General features: G+C 42.0%; 1 protein-coding gene across 1 annotated transcript; it reads right to left on the minus strand.

Annotated features, from left to right (window-relative positions):
• Positions 1-18,950: 18,950 nt before the first annotated feature.
• LOC141060530 (uncharacterized) lies at positions 18,951-21,034 on the minus strand. Its single transcript, XM_073556803.1, has 2 exons — positions 20,512-21,034; positions 18,951-20,389 (listed from the first exon to the last, which is right to left on the minus strand). Exons 1-2 carry the CDS (start codon positions 20,841-20,843, stop codon positions 19,393-19,395), a joined length of 1,329 nt encoding a protein of 442 aa, XP_073412904.1. The 5' UTR covers positions 20,844-21,034; the 3' UTR covers positions 18,951-19,392.
• Positions 21,035-21,361: the final 327 nt, after the last annotated feature.

The following is a 21,361-nucleotide window of genomic DNA, read 5'->3' on the forward strand; positions in this document are numbered from 1 at the left end:
TAAAGGGGTTGTGAATGTTATTATTTTAATAAATGTGTTGGGGACAAGATTTTGTGGCACTCACTTCTATAGAAGTGTTCTTCTCTTCTCACAGGTTTTCTTCCTGTGTAGCCTTCCTCACAGACTGCTCTGTTGAAAATAGCATTGAATGGAGGAGCAGGTTACCAGATCTGTTCTTCAGACTCCAAGTAAAAAAAAAACACTGTCTATGGGAAAGTTTGGGATTCAGTCCAGTTCTTGGCATAAGGAGTGTTGTCCAAGATTTGGAGAAACATAGCTGCTTTCTTTCAGAGACCGCACCAATCATGTCCATGAGTTATGTCTGGTATTGTCTGTATGTCTGGACTGTTTTGCAATGTATAGGTCAGAACTGTAATACAAAACAAGAATCTGTGGATCAGTTTGGTGCAATTTTTGGAAAAAAGAAGCGATATATTTTGAATCTTTGAAACCTCTTTAACAAGAACCCTTCAACTTTCCTGTTTTAAGGGAACATGTCAGGTACTTTAAATTTCATTAATCTGCAGATATGGGGTTAATCTGCAGGTGAATAGCATTATGTCGGTGCCTGGCCACAGTACTGAAAACTAACTTTATTTCTCCAGGGAGCCACCGGCGTTCAGTCATGCAGGCATGTCTGGGGTAATTAGAGTCATGGTTCACAGGACTAAGAGCAGTGTCTGCAAGTACACCCCAACACTGCCTGACAGGCAACTCGGTGCTGGTGTATCTTACAGCTGCTGCTCACAGTGCTGTGAGTGATGACTGTAGCTGTTTTAGGTACAGCAGCGTGACTGAAAGCTGGCGGCTTCCAGGAAGAATAGAGTTCATTTTCTCCCTGATGCCGCAATGAGTATCACTAAAGGCTCTTTCACACGTCAGTGTCTCCGGTATGTGTGGTGACAGTTTCCACACGTACTGGAGACACTTACACATGTAGACCCATTCAAGTGAGTGTGTTGGTGCGCTTGTCGGTGTGTTTCCACGGACCTTGTGCTAAAGACAGCTCACATCATTGTTCCCTGCTCTGCTTGCAAAAAACAAATAATTAAAAAAAAAAGGCATTGGGTCCCCCAAGTTCTGACAACCAGCCAAACTAAAGCAGCCTGCTAAGGGGCCATGGATATCGGCCCCTCCAACCTAATAATAGCAGCCCGCAGCCGCCCCAGAAAAGACGCATCTATTAGATGCACCAATTCTGGCGCTTTGTTCTACTCTTCCCACTTGCCTTGTGGTGGTTGCAAATGGGGTTAATATTTGTTAGGTGGATGTCACTTTTGTAATGTCTGGTGCCATCAAGCCCACGGGTTAGTAATGAAGGGGTGTCTTTAACACACCTATCCATTACTAAATCTACAATTGTATGGTAAATAAACATATTTACCTTTATTTGAAATAAAAAAACACATTTTTACTTTTTATTTAAAAATAACAAACACAGTGATACTCACCTAACGCCCATTCCATTGAAGCCATCATATGTAAAAAAAAAATATATCCCTCACCTGTCCAGCGTTCTCTACCATGCTGTAGTCCATGTCTGCACTAAATAGTTTTCAACCTGGATGATGCGACAGTCAAGGCTGAAAACCACTGGAGAATGAGCTGCTGCAAGCGCAGCGTCAGTGACCAGCAGTGACCTTATCGAGGTTACCGGAGGTCACTGAGGCTGCTCCTCCAGCCGGACTGATAAACTGCAGCGACCTCAGTGAATGGTGAACTGTGGTGATCTCACTGAACTCTGCGCTACTCCTTGACACTTTTTTCATTCTGGCTGCAGCGAGTCATTCTCCCCAGATCTTCAGTATAAGCAGTCACATCAGGCCACGGCTCACGCTGATGAGCAAATGTCGCACAGATGGATTATGGAGTGTGACACTATGTATAGAATTTTTTCAACGATGGACATTTGAGGGATATTGTTATTTTTTATTTTTGTTTGTCAATACCCGGCACTGCATGCAGCCGCACACTACGGTCCCGAGCGCTGGCGGCAGTGCTGGGTATTGATGCGAGAGACTCGCGCGTGTTTCTCACACTGCACATGCAAGTCTGACCCTGGCCTTTTAAGTGAGTATAATGTGATTTTTTTATTTTATTCTTAGTTTTACACTTGTATACAACTCTCAATATTGTCCCCTGATCGTACTGATCGCAGGCAGAGTAGGGAACAATGATGTGAATGGTCTTCAGCACCCGGCGCCTGAGAACAGCTCAAACTGTGCAGGCTTTTTGTATGTGTGATACTAATGTGACATAGGGTTGCCAAACGTATGAAACACACACGGATATCTCCGGAATTGGTTTTTCCAGTACTGGAAATATCAGGATATGTTAAAGAGCCCTGACATGATGTTCTCAAGCAAAACGTCCAAGTATTCATGTCAGTAAAACACTTTTTTCCTTACAGTAGGCTATTGTCTCACAGACCTTGCCTTTCAGTCACATGCGTGGGGCTTCCGATCGTTCCAGTCACGGTCCTCTTCATAATAGTCACGACCACACACTGTGATTGATGTCTTGGACTGCCCTGACGTCGCAGCAATTCCTGAGTAAATCCCGCGCTTGCGCACTGACAGCCAGACAAATGATGTGACAGGTTCCCATTACGTATCCTGCTCCCATAAAGGAGTGGACTACAGCCTTCCAAATGTGACCCCGATGTACCCACAGCTACAAAGAGACAACAAACGAAAATTGTATAATTTCTGTGCAGCCTGAATATCACTTTTTACAGCATCTGAATAAAACGTATTTTCATGGTCATTTCTTCAGCAAAACTCAAAGCAATCTGTTGGGTCTGTATTGCTGTTCCTGGGGGCCATAATAGCTATGCCATTAAGGGTGTGAATTCACAGACCAGACGTGTTGCAGAAATATCCATCTCGCCCAAACACCCTTCCAAAAGAATGAAACTGATTTGCAGTCGCAGTAACAATTTGGCGACATTTGTATATACCGTACAGAAAGCAGAGCAGTGGATTTGGAGCTTCATATGAGAGAAAGGGACGTCCATGGATTACTGACAAATTCGGAAACTTATATAAAATATTGGAAATGATCATACAGATGACCAAGCCAGTGTGATGAAGGTAATCTTGTGGATGGTGAAATGTGAGACTTTCCCTCAATAAAAGCTGCTATTTTTTGTCCAATGCTGTAAAATACAGCAAAATATTACTAATATGTCAATAATATGTCATTTAATAGAAAGTAATTGAGGTTTACAACTCTGAGCACAAGCGTAGATCAGTGTGAGAAACTTTTGCACTACTATAAACATACAGATAGGTAGGCTTATGGCACATGTCAGTCTGACTATCATTCTTAGCAGGTTTGTAAGAACTATTAGAGTACGTGTCCACGATCAGGAAATAGCAGCACTTTGAATGCAGTGTATTTTTGCTTAGTCCAAAACGCTTAAAGGTGCCACCAGAAACGCGTTGATATTGCATTTCCATCTTGAATTATGCTGATGCTTTTATCCTCAACTTGTCACTTTGCATGGTGAATAAAATATTGGTTTCACTATATCGTTGAGCTGGATACTTTCCTTTTCGTATTTCTATAAATCCCATCCACTATGCTTGTATCCTAGAACACAGCGTTTTGAACACAGGGCAGGTGAGCTGTATCCAAAACGCTGCTATTCCTGATCGTGTACACATAGCCTTAGTGCCTGGCATTTCTGAGCCGCGCACAGGTAATATTGGCATAGGTTACCGTTACTGTTGACTTTTATTGTGCACTCTGTAAGCCGCCTTGAGTCCACTTGACATTCTGTCTACAAATAGTAGCACACAATGTTTTTGACAAATCTATTTAATTACCAATAGTTTTGTGACTATGTATGTAGGTAGATAGTGAGTGGGTAATCCTAATGCAACATATGATGGCACTGGATAGAAATTACAAAACAATATAGTCTCTCCAAATGTCTGTTTCTTTGATATGTTTTATAGATATGGTGAATTGTGCAATATTTTTATGAATAATAAAATTACAGAGGTTGTCTCAGTGGAGTTTTGCATCAATGTGATAACTTCTTTATAAAATTAGAGAGGTTGTCCAGGACTTTAACATTGATGATCTATCCTTAGGATAAGTCCTAAATGTCTGATCCATAGGGAGTGACACCCAGCACCCCACCCACTGCCAATCACCTATTCCTGGTGTAGACAATGGACTGAATGGCTAGCTACAGAGCTGCACGGCGCAGTTCCATCAACGGTGTAGTGAATATATGCATCCTTTTCAATTCAGTAGGAGCGGATCTGCAGTACTCGGTCGCAGTCACTATTACATTGATGGAGCTGTTCAGCTCCATAACTAAGGCACTCCCACCAATTAATTGACATTAATTGACATTAATGACCTGAGGATAGGCCATCAATGTTAAAGTCCAGGACAATCCCTTTAAGGCCAGGATCACACTTGCGAGAAACTCTCACGAGTCTCACACCTCAATATCCACCACTGCCACCGGCACTAGCGAACGGAGTGTGCGGCTGCATGTATTTCTATGCAGCCGCACATTCCTGTCCAGAGTGCCGGCGGCAGTGCCGGATATTAAGGTGCGAGACTCATGCAAGTTTCTCGCAAGTGTGATCCCGACCTAACCGCTTTACTAGCATTGACGTACTTGTACACCAAAAGTAGTTTCCCCGCCTTTGATGTGGGATCTCAGTCCCAGCCCACATCTTTTTCCACAATTGATGGCTGATTTAATCAGCCATCAAGTGCTTCTAACAGCCGCCGGTGGAGCGAAAAATGAAATTGTTATGGGTTTTGGAAAATGGCAACAAAAGCAAAATTATGATTTTTTTTACAATTTTTTTTTAACCACCTAAATAAAAAAAAAATATTTACATGTTTGGTATCTTAAAAAAACGTATCAACTAAATACCCTGTTTTGTTATCATCTTTTACCAGCACTTGCTGCTTATTGTTACATATATTTTAAAACAGAGTATTCATGCACGTTTGTCATACTGTGTGTTTTTTCTGTGTCTCATGTTTCGTATCTGCGTACTTGTACTGACCTGGGAAATCATATTACCAGGCCAGTGTTACGATATAGTGAACATGGTAAATCAAATACTTAAAAACAATTGTGGAATTACATTTTATTTGCAGCTTCAACATACTTGGAATTTGTTTCCCCTTCTTCAGTACACTGGTAAAATGAATGGTGTCATGCCAAAGGACAACTCGTTCCGCAAAAAAAACACAAGCTCACATATGGCCAGAAAAATAAAAGGGCAAGGAAAAAAACAAAGATGAAAAAAAACAAAAATAGAAAATCCCCGGGTAGTGAAGGAATTAGGCCGGGGTCACACTTGTGAGTGTGATGCGAGAAACTCGTGCGAGTCTCTCGCATAAATATCTGGCACTGCCGCTGGGTCCCAAGTGCCGGCGACAATGCCGGATATTGATGCGAGTTTCTCGCATCACACTCTTGTTGTGACCCCAGCCTTAAGCTAATGATCAGCTGATTGGCAGGTATTTTAGAAGGGAGACTTATGGCAATCAGTTGTTTTCATTGCGGAAAGTTACAGCCAAACATACATTGTTATGATATGGTGTTTTTGTCGCCATTTTTTGGACCAAAAACTTTGCTAAATGATTTTTTTACTAAACTTTTGAGTGAAATAGAAAACATTCAACTCATAATGCATTTTGATTTTTATATTTTTTTTACTATTGTTTTACAAATACTGTAGATGTGTCTTTAGGACTTGAAAAAACACAACAGGAAAAAGAAAACAAGAAAATTTGGAAAGTAAAAAAATAAATTCACCAAAAATACTTGTTAAAATTTTATGAAATTTAGACAAGAATGTTCAAATTTGTTTAAATTTTACATTTTTTTTAATTGTAAACCACAATATTTGATATTGCTCTAATTTTGCACAAGGCTACTTGCCTTATAACCTAAAATACATGCCTATATTAAAAAACAGAAAAAAACCCATATGGATATGATGTAAGTAAATATTTGTGAATTAATATAGACAGTCTGCGACCGCTCATGGGAGGAAAATGCAAGGATAGTGAATGATCCACAGTAGTAGGTTCCTTGATCAAATAGGTTGCACTGTGATTCCTCCAATATACACACTCCCCTCCTGTCTGAAGTTCTGGGTCTGCGTAATGATCAGGAGATACGGTCCTGGATTATACTCAGTAAGATTTCCAACAATGTCTGAAGATCGGCTTATCGGGTCTACTGTCTTCAGTGTGGATCCAAATGGTGGTGTCTGTCGCTTTCCCGCTGGAGGCGCTCCTTAAGACACAAGATAGAAAAAACTTCCGCTTTGCCGGGAGTGATGTCAGTCCCTTACTGGATATTCCAAATGCCCCCCAAAAAAGAGAAAAAGTATCCCATGCATTTCGGAGGTAGCGTCCTCCTTCCTAAGAGAATTACAACAGTCAACAGTCTTTTATCCACAGGCAAGGACATTTCCAGACCAATCATTGGTCAATATGGAGTGATTAGTACAATTAACATAATGGAGCGATTAAGCTAATTTACAAAATGCTTCTGCCGCAGCATTAAATCTCTCCTGTTGTATTGGTCCTGCTGAATAAATGTCATTACTGGATTTGTTTTGCCTGTGGAACAGAACATTGTAGATTTTTGGCACAGATAAAAACAATCTACAAATATTTATGTGCATCTAATTCATACGTTTTTTTCTGATTTTAATATAGGTGTCTATTTTAGGTTATAAGGCTTATAGCCTTGTGCAAAATTAGCGCTATTTCACATATTTTGGTTTACACTATTATTTTTTGTCACACACTAGAAGGCAATGCGGGGAAATCTTGCAGCTTTTTATGTACAGTTCATCTAGATGGAAGCACTAATGTATTCATATAGAATAGAACTGTAGATCTACCAGTTGCCTGCATGCTGAGCTCTGTATAACCCTGCTCACACCACTGATTGGCAGCTTTCTGTGCACTCTATACCTAGTGTCAAGGAACACAGCAGAGAGATCATGCAGATCCAACTGCTGCCATCAATTTGTCAATGAACAACACTCCACTGCCTCCAATCATCGGGACAATTACACAATTGACGGGCGAGTATACTTGTTACTCGAGATTTCCCGAGTATGCTTGGGTGATCTCCGAGTATTTGGATGTGCTTCGAGATTTTGTTTGTCGCCGTAGTTGCATGATTTGCGGCTGCTAGACAGCCTGAATACTTGTGGGGATTTACTAACAGGTACACACATGTATCCAGGCTTGCTAGCAGCCACGGTGACAGAAACTAAATCTCTGAGCACATCCAAATACTAGGAGATCACCTGAGCATGCTCGGGAAATCTCGAGTAACGAGTATACTTGCTCATCACTACTGACGAGTGATGGGCGAGGCCGCAGCTGTTTACTAGGCCGGTTATTGGGGAACTTACAGTGAGCATATGGTATATACAAATCCGATTTCAACACATGGAATATATACAGATATATATAAAAAAAATACATATATATATACACCCTAGTACAATAACCGTCAATCTCCACAATAACAGAAGGAACTAGCTGCCACCAAGAATCATTTATGCAAGTCATTTGGACACCCGTTATCATTTGGACACCCGTTACACAAAGCTTATTGGTTCATGGATTTATAGAGCAAGGAGAATAAAGATATTCAATATTGCTATATTTAATCCAAAAGTAGGCAGTGTTTATAAAAATATACAAGGATGTTACAAAATGAGCAAAACAATACAGTATGCACAATTACATAAAATAATTTGGATAAACAGAAAAAAAGTACTAAATCTGATGTCGCAGGGTTGGTTGTTTTTTTATGAAGAGAAGCTGTTCTTTTTTGGTAGGTAATAGTACAATGCCACTGCATACTGTATTTCCCAGGGCTGACCATAATCATAGTTCAGCATTTGCTTTTATTAACACAAGTCACACCCACAAACCTCCCCTCCTGTGACTCATAACAGGGCTAAGGATGTGGCTAGTTCTTTTAGAAAATTATGAAATCCACAACTTCTATGATATCTTCGCCCTGGAGGTTTCTGCTGGGAGATATTACTGTCATGTTTCCTGTCAGGACTTTACCTTTCTGTAGATAGGAGACATGGGATGGATAGCATCATCCATCTGACCAATACTAACTTGGAGATGTTGCCGCAATGGTCGAGTAACATAAGGCAATGCGTTATGTTTGCCACTTCACAACTCAGAAAATGTCTTTCATATCTGTCATATCTGTGCCGTTCATAAAAACCTCCATTCATAATTTGCAAAGGATTCTAAAGTAATAAGCTTGACTTTCTGGTCACACTGAAGAAAGGGCCATAAATGTGTCATATACCAACATTCCTCTGTCAGCCGTGCCTGGTCTGCAATCTATCAGATAATCCTCTTTAATTACCCATTCAAAACGGGGTCGAGGTGTGGCCTAGGACACATCACATGTGAGCCACAGAAAAGCAGAGCTCCTGAGGGATAACCTCTGAATCTACTCCCATCCCGACTCAATTTTTCTTTTGGATCCTACTAAGGATTTGATAAAGAACATTTTGAGCCCAATTTGGACTGTTTCGGATATTTACAAGCAGAGATTTTTTACTTGGAACTGGAGAGAGACTTCAGGACTGAGGCCAAGGCCTCTTCTCACTGCTACAGGCCTCATCTATGCCCTGCCGGCTAATGGATTATATACAGAACTCATACATTTGTGCTATAATTACTTAGGCATTGCCATAGTACCCGGACCTAAAGCTTTCCTTCCGGCACAACAGGAACGGCGTGAGACATAAGAGACACCACTCTGGATTGAAAAATAACAGGGACAACCATCTGCTTCACTGGAGGCCCCACCAGGCCACAACAGGAAAATTGCCTCAGGCACAAAACACTGGACCCTCCAGCAGACAGGTACTTAACGTTAACAAATAGGGGAAAATTTCATTTAATTAATAGCGGGAAGGACAGCTGGAGCCAGGTTGTGGACCACTTGTAGGATCCTCCCTGCTCAGGAGAGCTCCTGAGGGGATTGCAGGAGCCTTGCTGTCTCTCCCAGGCCTGACTGTTAGAGGGCTGTGTGTTCTATCTTGTCCCCAACTAAAGGAGAAGCTACAAGACTATAAGAGTTAATACAATCTCCATAGATACCTTATTTTATGTATAAAGGTGTGGGACTCCCTCTGCTGGCCATTTGATGCAATTGCCCATACTTAAAAAGAAGTAAGAGGTTTTTTTCCTTTCCCGTTTTAGGATGTTGCTCTGACTTGTAAGCTCATGCACCCCCTTGCTCTTGTGATATGTGATATTAAAGGGGTATTGCAGCAGAACTGCACCAGAGGCATACTCTGTTCTATAAAATTTACCCCATATCTTGCTAAAATCCAACACTGAGGGCATGGATGATCCTGGTGGACTATAATTATTGAACACTAGATCTGTCACCACGGGCACAAATAGAAACCCACCTATATGAGTAATTGTCATGCGACAACTTTCAGAACGCAGGAGGTCTCTGAGCAATGCGTCCCAAAAAGTCTTTCGTCAGAAAACAATATCCGTTAGATCACACAACTGATGACTCAATGTACAAAAACAGCTAATTGCACGATGTCAGCATCACAGTCAACCTCACTGAACACCGGGAGCTCCCCCCAGAGGTCACAGCAAACTACCTTTACTCCAACAAACATGATTCCAATGACAATGGAGGACCTCCTGGCTACCATTCAGAAAACGTTCACAGCCGACTTATCCTCTGCTGTAAGCAACTTCACGCAGCAAATCCAGGATATCGCTCAAAGAACCAGCGATTTAGAAAGAATAATGGATGACACAGCAGATGCCACTGAACATAATAGTGAACAACTACTGGAACAAGATGCTAGACTCGAGTTCCTAGAGCTAAAGTGTGAAGACTTGGAAAATCGATCTCGCCGAGGTAATATCGGAATTAACCCCTTCATGACCAAGCCTATTTTGACCTTAATGACCAGGCCATTTTTTGCAATTCTGACCAGTGTCCCTTTATGAGGTAATAACTCAGGAACGCTTCAACACATCCTAGCGATTCTGATATTTTTTTTCGTGACATATTAGGCTTCATGCTAGTGGTAAATTTAGGTCGATAATTTTTGCATTTATTTGTGAAAAAATCAGAAAATTTTGCAATTTTCAAATTTTGAATTTTTATTCTGTTAAACCAGAGAGTTATGTGACACAAAATAGTTACTAAATAACATTTCGCACATGTCTACTTTACATCAGCACAATTTTGGAAACAAAATATGTTTTTGTTAGGAAGTTATAAGGGTTAAAAGTTGACCAGCGATTTCTCATTTTTACAGTAAAATTTACAAAACCATTTTTTTTTAGGGACCACCTCACATTTGAAGTCACTTTGAGGGGTGTATATGGCAGAAAATACCCAAAAGTGACACCATTCTAAAAACTGCACCCCTCAATCTACTCAAAACTACATTCAAGAAGATTATTAACCCTTCAGGTGTTTCACAGGAACTAAAGCAACGTGGAAAGAAAAAATGGACATTTTAATTATTCCAACAAAAATTTTCTTTTAGCATCAATTTTTTCATTTTCACATGGGCAACAGGATAAAATGGATCCTAAAATTTGTTGGGCAATTTCTCCTGAGTACACCGATACCTCATATGTGGTCATAAACCACTGTTTGGGCGCACGGCAGGGCTCAGAAGGGAAGGAGCACCATTTGACTTTTTGAATGGAAAATATGCTGGAATACTTAGCGGTTGCCATGTCACGTTTGGAGAGCCCCTGTGTGCATAAACATTGGAGCTCCTCCACAAGTGACCCCATTTTGGAAACTAGACCCCCTAAGGAACTTATCTAGATGCATAGTGATCACTTTGAACCCCCAGGTACTTCACAAATTGATCTGTAAAAAGAAGTAGTCATAAACCACTGTTTGAGCGCACGGCAGGTTCCGGAAGGGAAGGAGCACCATTTGACTTTTTGAATGGAAAATTAGCTCCAATCGTTATCGGACACCATGTCACGTTTGGAGAGCCCCTGTGTACCTAAACATTGGAGCTCCTCCACAAGTGACCCCATTTTGGAAACTAGACCCCCTAAGGAACTTATCTAGATGTGTAGTGAGCACTTTGAACCCCCAAGTGCTTCACAAAAGTTTATAACAGAGCAGTGAAAATAAAAAATATTTTTTTTCCTCAAAAATGATTTTTAGCACACTATTTTTAATTTTCACAAGGCTAACAGGAGAAATTGGACCACAAAAGTTGTTGACCAGTTTTCCCTGAGTACGCTGGTACCCCATATGTGGGGGGGAACCACTGTTTGGGCACACGGCAGGGCTCAGAAGGGAAGGAGCGCCATTTGACTTTTTGAAATGCAAATTACTTCTAATCGTTAGCAGGCATCATGTCGTGTTTGGAGAGCCCCTGTGTGCCTAAACATTGGAGCTCCCCCACAAATGACCCCATTTTGGAAACTAGACCCCCTAAGGAACTTATCTAGATGCATAGTGAGCACTTTGAACCCCCAAGTGCTTCACAAAAGTTTATAACGCAGAGCTGTGAAAATAAAAAATATTTTTTTTCCTCAAAAAATTATTTTTTAGTGCGCAATTTTTAATTTTCACAAGGCTAACAGGATAAATTAGACCCCAAAAGTTGTCCAGTTTGTCCTGAGTACGCTGGTACCCCATATGTGGGGGGGAACCACTGTTTGGGCACACGTCGGGGCTCGGAAGGGAAGTAGTGACATTTTGAGATGCTGACTTTGATGGAATGGTCTGCGGGCATCATGTTACATTTGCAGAGCCCCTGATGTACCTAAACTGTGGAACCCCCCCACAAGTGACCCCATTTTGGAGACTAGACCCCCCAAGGAACTTATCTAGATGTGTGGTGAGTACCTTGAACCCCCAAGCACTTCACAGAAGTTTATAACGCAGAGCCGTGAAAATAAAAAATATTTTTTTTCCTCAAAAAAAAAGATTTTTAGCCAGCAATTTTTTTTTTCACAAGGGTAGCAGGATAAATTGGACCCCAAAAGTTGTTGTCCAGTTTGTCTTGAGTACGCTGGTACCCCATATGTGAGGGGAACCACTGTTTGGGCACACGTCGGGGCTCGGAAGGGAAGTAGTGACATTGTGAAATTCTGACTTTGATGGAATGGTCTGCGGGCATCATGTAACATTTGCAGAGCCCCTGATGTACCTAAACTGTGGAACCCCCCCACAAGTGACCCCATTTTGGAAACTAGACCCCCCACGGAACTTATCTAGATGTGTGGTGAGCACCTTGAACCCCCAAGCGTGTCACAGAAGTTTATAACGCAGAGCAGTGAAAATAAAAAATAACTTTTTTTCCTCAAAAAAGTGATTTTCAGCCAGCAATTTTTTATTTTCACAAGGGTAACAGCATAAATTGGACCCCAAACGTTGTACAGTTTGTCCTGAGTACGCTGGTGCCCCATATATGGGGGGGAACCATTGTTTGGGCACACGTAAGGGCTCGAAATGGAAGTAGTGATGTTTTGAAATGCAGACTTTGATGGAATGGTCTGCGGTCGTCGTTACAATTGCAGAGCCCCTGATGTGCCTAAACAATAGAAACCCCCCACAAGTGACACCATTTTGGAAACTTGACCTCCCAAGGAACTTATCTAGATGCCTGGTGAACACTTTGAACCCCCAAGTGCTTCACAGAAGTTTATAACGCAGAGACGTGAAAATAAAAATTTTTCCACAAAAATATTTTTTTAGCCCCCAATTTTTTATTTTCCCAAGGGTACCAGAAGAAATTAGACCCCCTAAAGTTGTGCAATTTTTCCTGAGTACGCTTATACCCCATATGTTGGGGTAAACCACTGTTTGGACACACGGGGCTTGGAAGGGAGGGAGCACCTTTTAACTTTTTGAACGCAAAATTGGCTGGAATCAATGGTTGCACCATGTCGCGTTTGGAGACCCCCTGATGTGCCTAAACAGTGGAAACCCCACAATTCTAACTTCAACCCTAACCCCAACACACCCCTAACCACAGCCCTAACCCCAACACATCCCTAACCCTAATCCCAACCATAACCCTAACCACAAGCCTAACCCTCTTTCCAACCCTAACCCTCTTTCCAACCCTAACCCTCTTTCCAACCCTAACCCTAATGGAAAAATAAAAATAATTTCTTTATTTTATCAGATGATCCTGCCTATGGGGGTGATAAACGGGGGGTTTATTTACTTTTCATTCTATTTTGATCACTGTGAGAGTTTATCACAGTGATCAAAATGAATGAATGGAAATTGCAGCTGGCGGGCGCACTGCGCATGCGCCCGCAATTTTCCAACATGGCGGCGCCCATGCTCTGGGACCGCGGGACACCGGGAGCCATAACGGCACTCAGTGAGTACCGGGGGGTGGGAAGAGAGGCGATCGGAAGCCGGGGGAGCGGAGGGAGGGCGGGGGGAGATGATGACAGCGACGGCACATCGCCGCTGTCATTCAGTGGCGGGGGGCAGATCGCCCCCGTTAACGGGTGGGGGGTCGGATCGCTGTCACCAGCCATGTCCGATGCTATAGCAGCGTCGGACATGGCTGGATTGTAATATTTCATCAATTTTAATTGATGAAATATTACTATCGCTCTGATTGGCTGTTTCACTTTTAACAGCCAATCAGAGCGATCGTCACGTGGGGGCGAAGCCACACCCCCTATGCTGAAGAACAAAGCCCCCTGTATCTGCGGGTCAGGTGACCTTTCAGTGACCTAGGCCTCTGGTCCTACTGATAGTGGACCAGCACATTATAGCCCACAAATTGGTCATTGGTTGTGACCATTTTAACTTAATGTATAAGGTATGATCACACAATGTTAGGGGATTCAATTCCCCGATAAAAAGAAAACGCGCCTTTATTGATTACCAGAAACATTCCCCTGATGTGCTATTCCTACAGGAAACTCATTTCTCTAATAACTTATCTCCCAAATTTTTCCATAAGCTCTACTCAAGATTTTTTCTTGCTACTCATGATAAAAAAATGAGAGGTGTCACCATATTGCTGCATAATTCTTTTCCATTTGTGCAGGAGGGTTTGGTTGCGGACGCAGAAGGTAGATATCTAATCCTTTGGGGCACGGTCCAGGAGAAGCGATTCTGTCTTAACTGCTATGCACCCCCGACACTTCAAATGAAAACAATTAAATCGATTGCAGGATCCCTAAGGTCTATACCCTATGATACTATTATATGGGGGGGGAGATTTTAACCTGACTGTAAACCCAACCCTTGATAGATCTAATAAGGGGAGGCCTGACATGACAAGGAGGAATAAAACTATCTTTGTTGGTATCTTGCAAGCTCATCATCTGGTTTATACATGGAGAGAGTCTCATGGACAATCCAGAGGTTATACCTATTTTTCTAGAGCTTTCCATTCATACTCCAGGATTGACTGGATTCTAACTAATTCGGAAAACATACCATCATTGATGCATTCCAGACATGTCCCCTCCTCTTGGTCCGACCATGATAGCGTATTCTCTGTGTTTAAACTAGGCATGAAGTCTGCACGCCTGTATACGTGGAGACTGAATGAATCTTTGCTTTCTGACCCTCAAACGCGAATAATGGTCGAACAAGAGCTAAAGGCCTTCTTCCACTCTAATATCACTCCGGACACCTCTATGGGTAATATATGGATGGCCCATAAAAATATATCACTGGTGTGCTCATTAGGATAGCATCCCAAAAAAAGAGGAATCGTCTTAAGGAGCAATTGACTCTCGAGAATGAACTTTATAAATTAGAAACCGCCAATCAGTCACACCCCTCTCTATACTTAACTAAGCGAATCTATGACTTAAAACTACAACTAAATACTTTGCTAACAACTCGTACGGAAAGAGCAATCAGGTGGACGCAAGCGACATTCTATCGGTTCTCTAATAAAATGGACCGAATGCTTGCCCAAAAATTAAAACAGAGCGAATAAACTCATCTTCTCCATAAAAGACAAACAGTCCCAAACTACTTTTAACCCGAACAAAATCTACAAAATATTTCAAACTTATTATTAAAAACTATACACTGATAGCACAATTTTTTCATTGCCCAAATTGGATGACTTCCTAACTAATGTACCACTACCTTCCCTAACTCCGGCTTACGCTGCTACATTGCATTCTCCTATCACTGAAGAGGAAATCACATCTACTATAAATCATTTAAAAGCTGGGAAGGCTCCGAGCCCCGACGGGCTGACCGCATTATACTATAAAAAGTTTTCAAATATTTTATTAAAGCATATACAAACATACTGCAATAATATGCTAACTGGCCAAACAATGCCGCCAGAATTCTATACAGCGCATATCACTATTATCCCAAAACAAGGGAGAGACCCATTGCTCACAAAAAACTACAGGCCAATATCCCTTTTGAATGTGGACCTCAAGATTTTCTCCATAATAGCCAATAGAATTAATAAGTGTCTGCCTGGTCTTATTCACAAAGATCAGGTTGGATTCATCCCAAGTAGACAAGCCCCGTTTAATATCCGTAAAAACCTAAACCTCATACATAGCGCCAACAAACGTAAAACCCCCTTAACTTTGCTAGCTTTAGATATAGAAAAAGCTTTCGATACCGTCACTTGGACATACATGTTTAATATCTTGCGTAAAATGGGGATTTCACAACAATTAATCGATTCACTTAAACTTTTATATAATACCCCGGTTGCTTATTTAAAATTACCTTCGACCACTCCAGAGCCAATAATTATCAGCAGAGGAACCAGGCAAGGGTGCCCCCTATCTCCGGCCCTATTCGATTTGGTGATGGAACCACTGGCGCAGAAGATCCGTTTGCACCCCGATATCACAGGCCAAACAATAGGTAGACATGAATACAGGGTCAGTCTGTTTGCTGACGACCTTCTTTTGACTTTGACAAATCCCCATATATCCCTACCTAATCTTTTAGATACACTTAAATCCTTTGAGGAAATCTCAGGTTTAAAGGTCAATATCGATAAATCAGAGATTATGTTTCTGAACACCCCTCCTGCTGAACAAAGCTCAATAGTAGGGAACTTTCATTTCCGACATGCAAAACATTATATTACATATCTAGGAATTAACCTTACATTATCTAAGTCCACGCTATTTAAATATAATTATGCTCCACTCCTCCAAAAAGTAACGCAATCTTTGTCAAAATGGTCCTCCCCATCTCTTTCCTTTTTGAGAAGGGTGCACTCGATTAAAATGGTTACTTTACCTCAATTTCTATATCTGTTCCGATCCTTGCCTATTTCAATACCTCTGATGACATTTAAATTGATACATTCGCACATGGTGCGCTTTATCTGGAATAATAAAAAGCCCCGCATCTCCCAGCAAATCCTGTTTAGATACAAAAGACAAGGAGGAGATTCGCTACCAAACTTTACTCTTATAGGCAGCTCAGATCGCCCAGCTGGCAGGGGTAAACGCGGAACAACACACACCTATCTGGCCGCAAATAGAAAACTCCCAAATAGCACCTTACTCCTTGGAGAGTCTAATTTGGGCCACGGGGCCTTTACCGAAAGATCTGGCTCTACATTCTCCGTATACCTTTCACTCCCTGCAAATCTGGAGAGCGAATAGATTCCAATTTGCATTGCAGTCTCATCCCTCTCCTCTCCTGAACCTGTTTAATAATCCCATGTTCCCGCCAGGAGTTACATCTTGAAATCACGTATGGTGGCAGCAGAATTAGCTAACTAGGCTACAAAATCTAACTACCCATTTTAAGCTAATGTCAAAACAAGAGTTCATCGCAAAATATCAAGTCCCGAGGTCTGAGAATTTCTGACTTGAACAAATTTTTCATTTTCTGCAAAGCCTAACGGTTGGTTCTTCAAACGTACAACCTACAACGTATGGATTAAAATGTCTATATGACCCATTGGGCAATGGTCTCATATCTCATCTTTATTCTATATTTAACAAACCCAGGGATGGCTCGAAATTGAAGACCATGGAACAATGGGAGGCAGATCTACGAATCTCCCTCACACCTCAAAGGTGGTTCAGGTGTTATGAAAATATAATGAATGGTAGTAATCAAGTTTCACTTACTGAGACTTCTCTTAGGATACTTTCACACATCAGTTTTTGTGCATTAGGCGCGATGCGGCGCCATGCCGCATTGCCGGATCCGGCATAACATGTGAAAAAACTGATGCACCGGTTCCGGTTTTTTGCCGGATCCGGCCAACGGATTATGCCGGATCCGGCAAAAAAACGGAACCGGTGCATCAGTTTTTTCATCCGTTTTGTCCGTTTTTTTGCAGGATCCGGTTTTTAAAAAAACGCCCAAAAGCCACCATTGGCTACTGGCATTTACAGAAAATCCTATATATACCTTGGTATACACCCTGTTGAGAGGTTGTTGTTTTGGAGCAAGATGGAAGCCATTATTGGGAACATCGCTCAGGCTTACATTGATTTCACTTTTGAGGCCAATTCTTTGGCAGCAATTGTCATGGCGAAGGAGCGACAAAGGCAGCGTATCATGCGTCTGCGCCGACGTCGTTTCTGGATTCACCCTATAACTGCACAGAGGCTGACACTGGGAGTGTTTGCAACGTTATATCTGTCGTTGCGAGGAAATCCAGAGAAGTTTTTTCATTATACGAGGATGAAAGTGGAAACTTTTGATTTTTTGCTGGACAGGGTTGGAGAACTGATCCGGAGACGTGACACCTACTGCCGCTTCTCCATCTCACCACCGGAGCGTTTGATGGTCACTCTCCGGTAAGCAATTGTTATTCTTTATCCTTCAAAGCAGACTTCAGTATACTGGAAATGTGTCTCCTCCTGTTGTTGCAGTTATTTTGCATTAATTTTTTTTTAACTTTTTACACAGATTCCTTGCAACAGGCGAATCGCTTTCGTCGCTACAGTACCAGTATAGGATTGGGATTTCAACATTATCAGGTATCATCAAGTACACATGCCGCGCATTGTGGGACAGTCTACATGAAGAGTTTATCCCACAGCCCACAACAGAGAGGTGGCTCGAAATAGCTGACCAATTTTACAGCATCTGTCAGTTTCCGAATTGCCTGGGTACAGTTGATGGCAAGCACATCAGGATCACTAAACCAGCAGGATCGGGATCTGAGTTTTTTAATTATAAAAAATATTTCTCAATAGTCCTGATGGCGATTGCAGACGCCAAGTACAAATTCATTGCGGTGGATATTGGGGCCTATGGACGCTCCAATGACTCACAAGTTTTTAAAATTTCAGCGATGGGACGTAATTTGTACGGAAACACATTCCAATTCCCACCTCCAAGACTGCTTCCTCAAACTTCTGGGCCACCACTGCCATTTGTCTGCTTAGGTGATGAAGCGTTTCAACTGTCAGAACACCTGCTGAAGCCGTACGCAAGCAGAGACTTGACACCAACAAAAAGAGTGTTCAACTATCGCCTGACACGAGCACGGCGGATGGTGGAGTGTTCGTTTGGAATTCTTACCGCTAAATGGAGAGTACTGTTGACCGCAATTAACTTGAAAACAGAAAATGTGGATGAGGTGGTAAAAGCATGTGTTGTGCTACACAATTTGGTTATTACTAAGGAACAGATTGCCATCGAAGACAATGATGTTGAAACCACATTGCATGATTATCGCAGTGTTAATGTGCAAAGTTCTTTAGCAGTGTCCAGAATGAGGGACACATTTGCAGAGTACTTTATGTCACCTGAAGGTAGAGTTGAATGGCAGGATGACATGGTTTGAGATGTTAAAACCAATTTTTTACCTTGTTGTACCAAACCATTTCTGTGGTTTAAGTTACTGTACCTTGTTAGCTTCAATTTTCGTAAAGTATTAGTACCTTTGTATCAGTATTCTATATTGTTTTATTACCTATTTTTTGTACCAAAATATTCCCATTTTTTAAATTCCTGACAAAGCTCTTTTAAAATTGAACAAAAATTATCATTTAGTAAAAAACTTTCTACTAAATCATGTAGTGTGGTGTGTAGAAAATAATATAGGGGCTATAAAGCGGTATCCAAGGACCTTCCACAGTACTGCCCACCAGCAGGCCTCCGCCCACCGCCACAAAAGTACGTTACTCATACATGTTCTTGTACACACACTCCCATACATTCACATACTCACACACACCTACTCTCACACAATCACTCACACTCACACACACACACTCATTGAGTTTTATACATCGACATGTTATATTAACAGTAAAAGAAACAAAAACATTTGATAGACTGAAAAAAAATTTTTATTTTTTATCAGCTTTAGCTGAACTTTTTTCTTTTATATTTTTGTTATAAAACTTTTTTATTGGTAACAACAAAACACATTAAAGATTGGTGTAATGTGTAGTGGAAATAGTATTGGAGGGGCTCTCAGTTTGGACCACTTCAACAGGGGTGTTGTGGGAGGATGCAGTTTGTGAGGGGTCAGATAGCAAAGGACAAGGTATAGGAATGGAGAAAGAAGGTGCAGGGGGGGATAAAGCTGATGAAGGGGTGGAGAAAACAATAGATGGGGGGGAAACTAAACTGTGGGTGAAGGACGCTTGAATTTGGGATGTGGAAGGAGACTGGATGTATTGGGAAGGGAGTGTAGGTTGGGAAGGGAGTGTAGGTTGGGAAGGGAGTGGAGGCACGGATGCAGTTGGGAACTGGTACGGGGAAGCAGACTGGAAAGGGGCAGGAGGTTGGTACTGGGGAAAATGGTATGGTACAGGAGGGGTAGGAAGGACCGGGCCTGGAGCAACTACTGGGCCGGTTGGAGGGGCTGCTGATGTCACCTGTGCTAAGGCCACCTGGCAGGCTTGCATTACATGCAGCTGCTGTTCAGGAGTTAGGTTGTCCAGCCGCTCAATCACAGCTTTGAAAAAAGAATGATGCGGCGCTTTATTTGCATCTAGATGCATCCTTTCAACACGCGTGCCTAAATCAAGCACCTCTCTAGTAACAAGATTGAACCCAGCAGACATTTGCTGGGTCATGACTTTCATAGCGTTTTGAAAGGATGCATGTAGATTCAAAAACTCTGCAGCAAACTGCCTTTCCTGAACCCGCTGACGCAGCCGCCCAGAACTCAAAGGTGTTCTATAGAGGACAGCTGTGTCAGAGGGGTGAGGTAAAGGAAAGCCTACCTCGTCAACAGCAGCTTCATGTAATGAAGCCTGCACAGATGCTCCAGCAGAGGTGGATGGGGCTGAGGGGTCACACACAAGGGAAGGCAGGGAGGGTGCAGAGGGGTTGGGTATGTTGTGGTCCATGGTGACGGCCTCCTGGGGGATTACTCCAGAAGGGTTCAATGCAGGCTCCCGCGTGCTGCTGAAGGTGCTGTTGAAAAAAGTAGAAAAAAATAGACATTAATATCATGATATTCATTAGCCCTGGCTGCAAAAAAAAAGATTACACATTTGACCATTTTTTATTTAGTCACTTCTGGTAGGAATGTTTACCTTCTTGTCACCATAGTTGATCTCAGGAATGACAGGGCCTCAGAATACTTATAGCGGCTCCTGCGTCCTCTTGATCCGCTGGGAGCCTGCATCTCTTTGTTGAACTCCTTCTTGAAGCGATCCCGCATTGACCGCCACTGCAACTGAACTCTTTCCCCTGAAAATTGAAAACACAAAATGATTAGGATCAAGCACAATACATCCGGAAGCATTACTGAAATGTGAATACTTACGCTGTTCTTTCTGTGCCCGAGAATGGAGTTCCTCCCAGTTAGATAGCACAGCCTGGCACACTTCCTCCCAGAGTCGTCTAGTAACACTAGCATCTTCATGGAAGCGGTCTGCCATATTCCAGAGCGGCTCACGATCTCTCACCATATCAATCAAGAGGTCCACATCAATAGCCACATCCTCACTGTAGGAATCGTGAGCACGCTGTGAAGCCTGTTTAAAGACAAAAAAGGTAAACATAACAATCACAGCATTAAGTACGAACCTTATAAAAGTTGTAAAAAAAATCCTAACTCTATGGCGACCGCCCCGGCGTGGTTGCCGACGACTCTGGGAGGCACTTTGAGGAACTCTCAGACAAGCCACAGATTCAGAAGCCTATAATGAAAAAAAAAGAAGAAAAGGAAAATTAAATGCTGTTATGTTGATCTTGTTTTTAGGTCCAGTGATGTGTAAGAACATGTTTTAGTGCAATTAATGCAAAGATACTTACATGCGGGGAGCCCACTCCAGGCATTTCTCCGCTACGTCCGTCTCCTTCTGAGGGACCCTCTGGTTCAGCTTCCTATTAAACAAGAATGCATATATAGGGTTATGTGTACCAAGAATGTTCTGGCAA

The sequence above is a fragment of the Dendrobates tinctorius genome, unplaced genomic scaffold (genome assembly GCF_039654945.1).
Source record: "Dendrobates tinctorius isolate UK_male_01 unplaced genomic scaffold, ASM3965494v1 ptg000240l, whole genome shotgun sequence".
Taxonomy (NCBI): domain Eukaryota; kingdom Metazoa; phylum Chordata; class Amphibia; order Anura; family Dendrobatidae; genus Dendrobates; species Dendrobates tinctorius.

Bases quoted from the DNA above. Each gene is read 5' to 3' on its own strand.
- LOC141060530 (XM_073556803.1), bottom strand. From the start codon at position 20,843: ATGAAGATGCTAGTGTTACTAGACGACTCTGGGAGGAAGTGTGCCAGG. The intron at 20,390-20,511 runs GTAAACATTCCT...TTTTTTCAACAG, and splicing joins TCAACTATGGTGACAAGAAG to CACCTTCAGCAGCACGCGGG.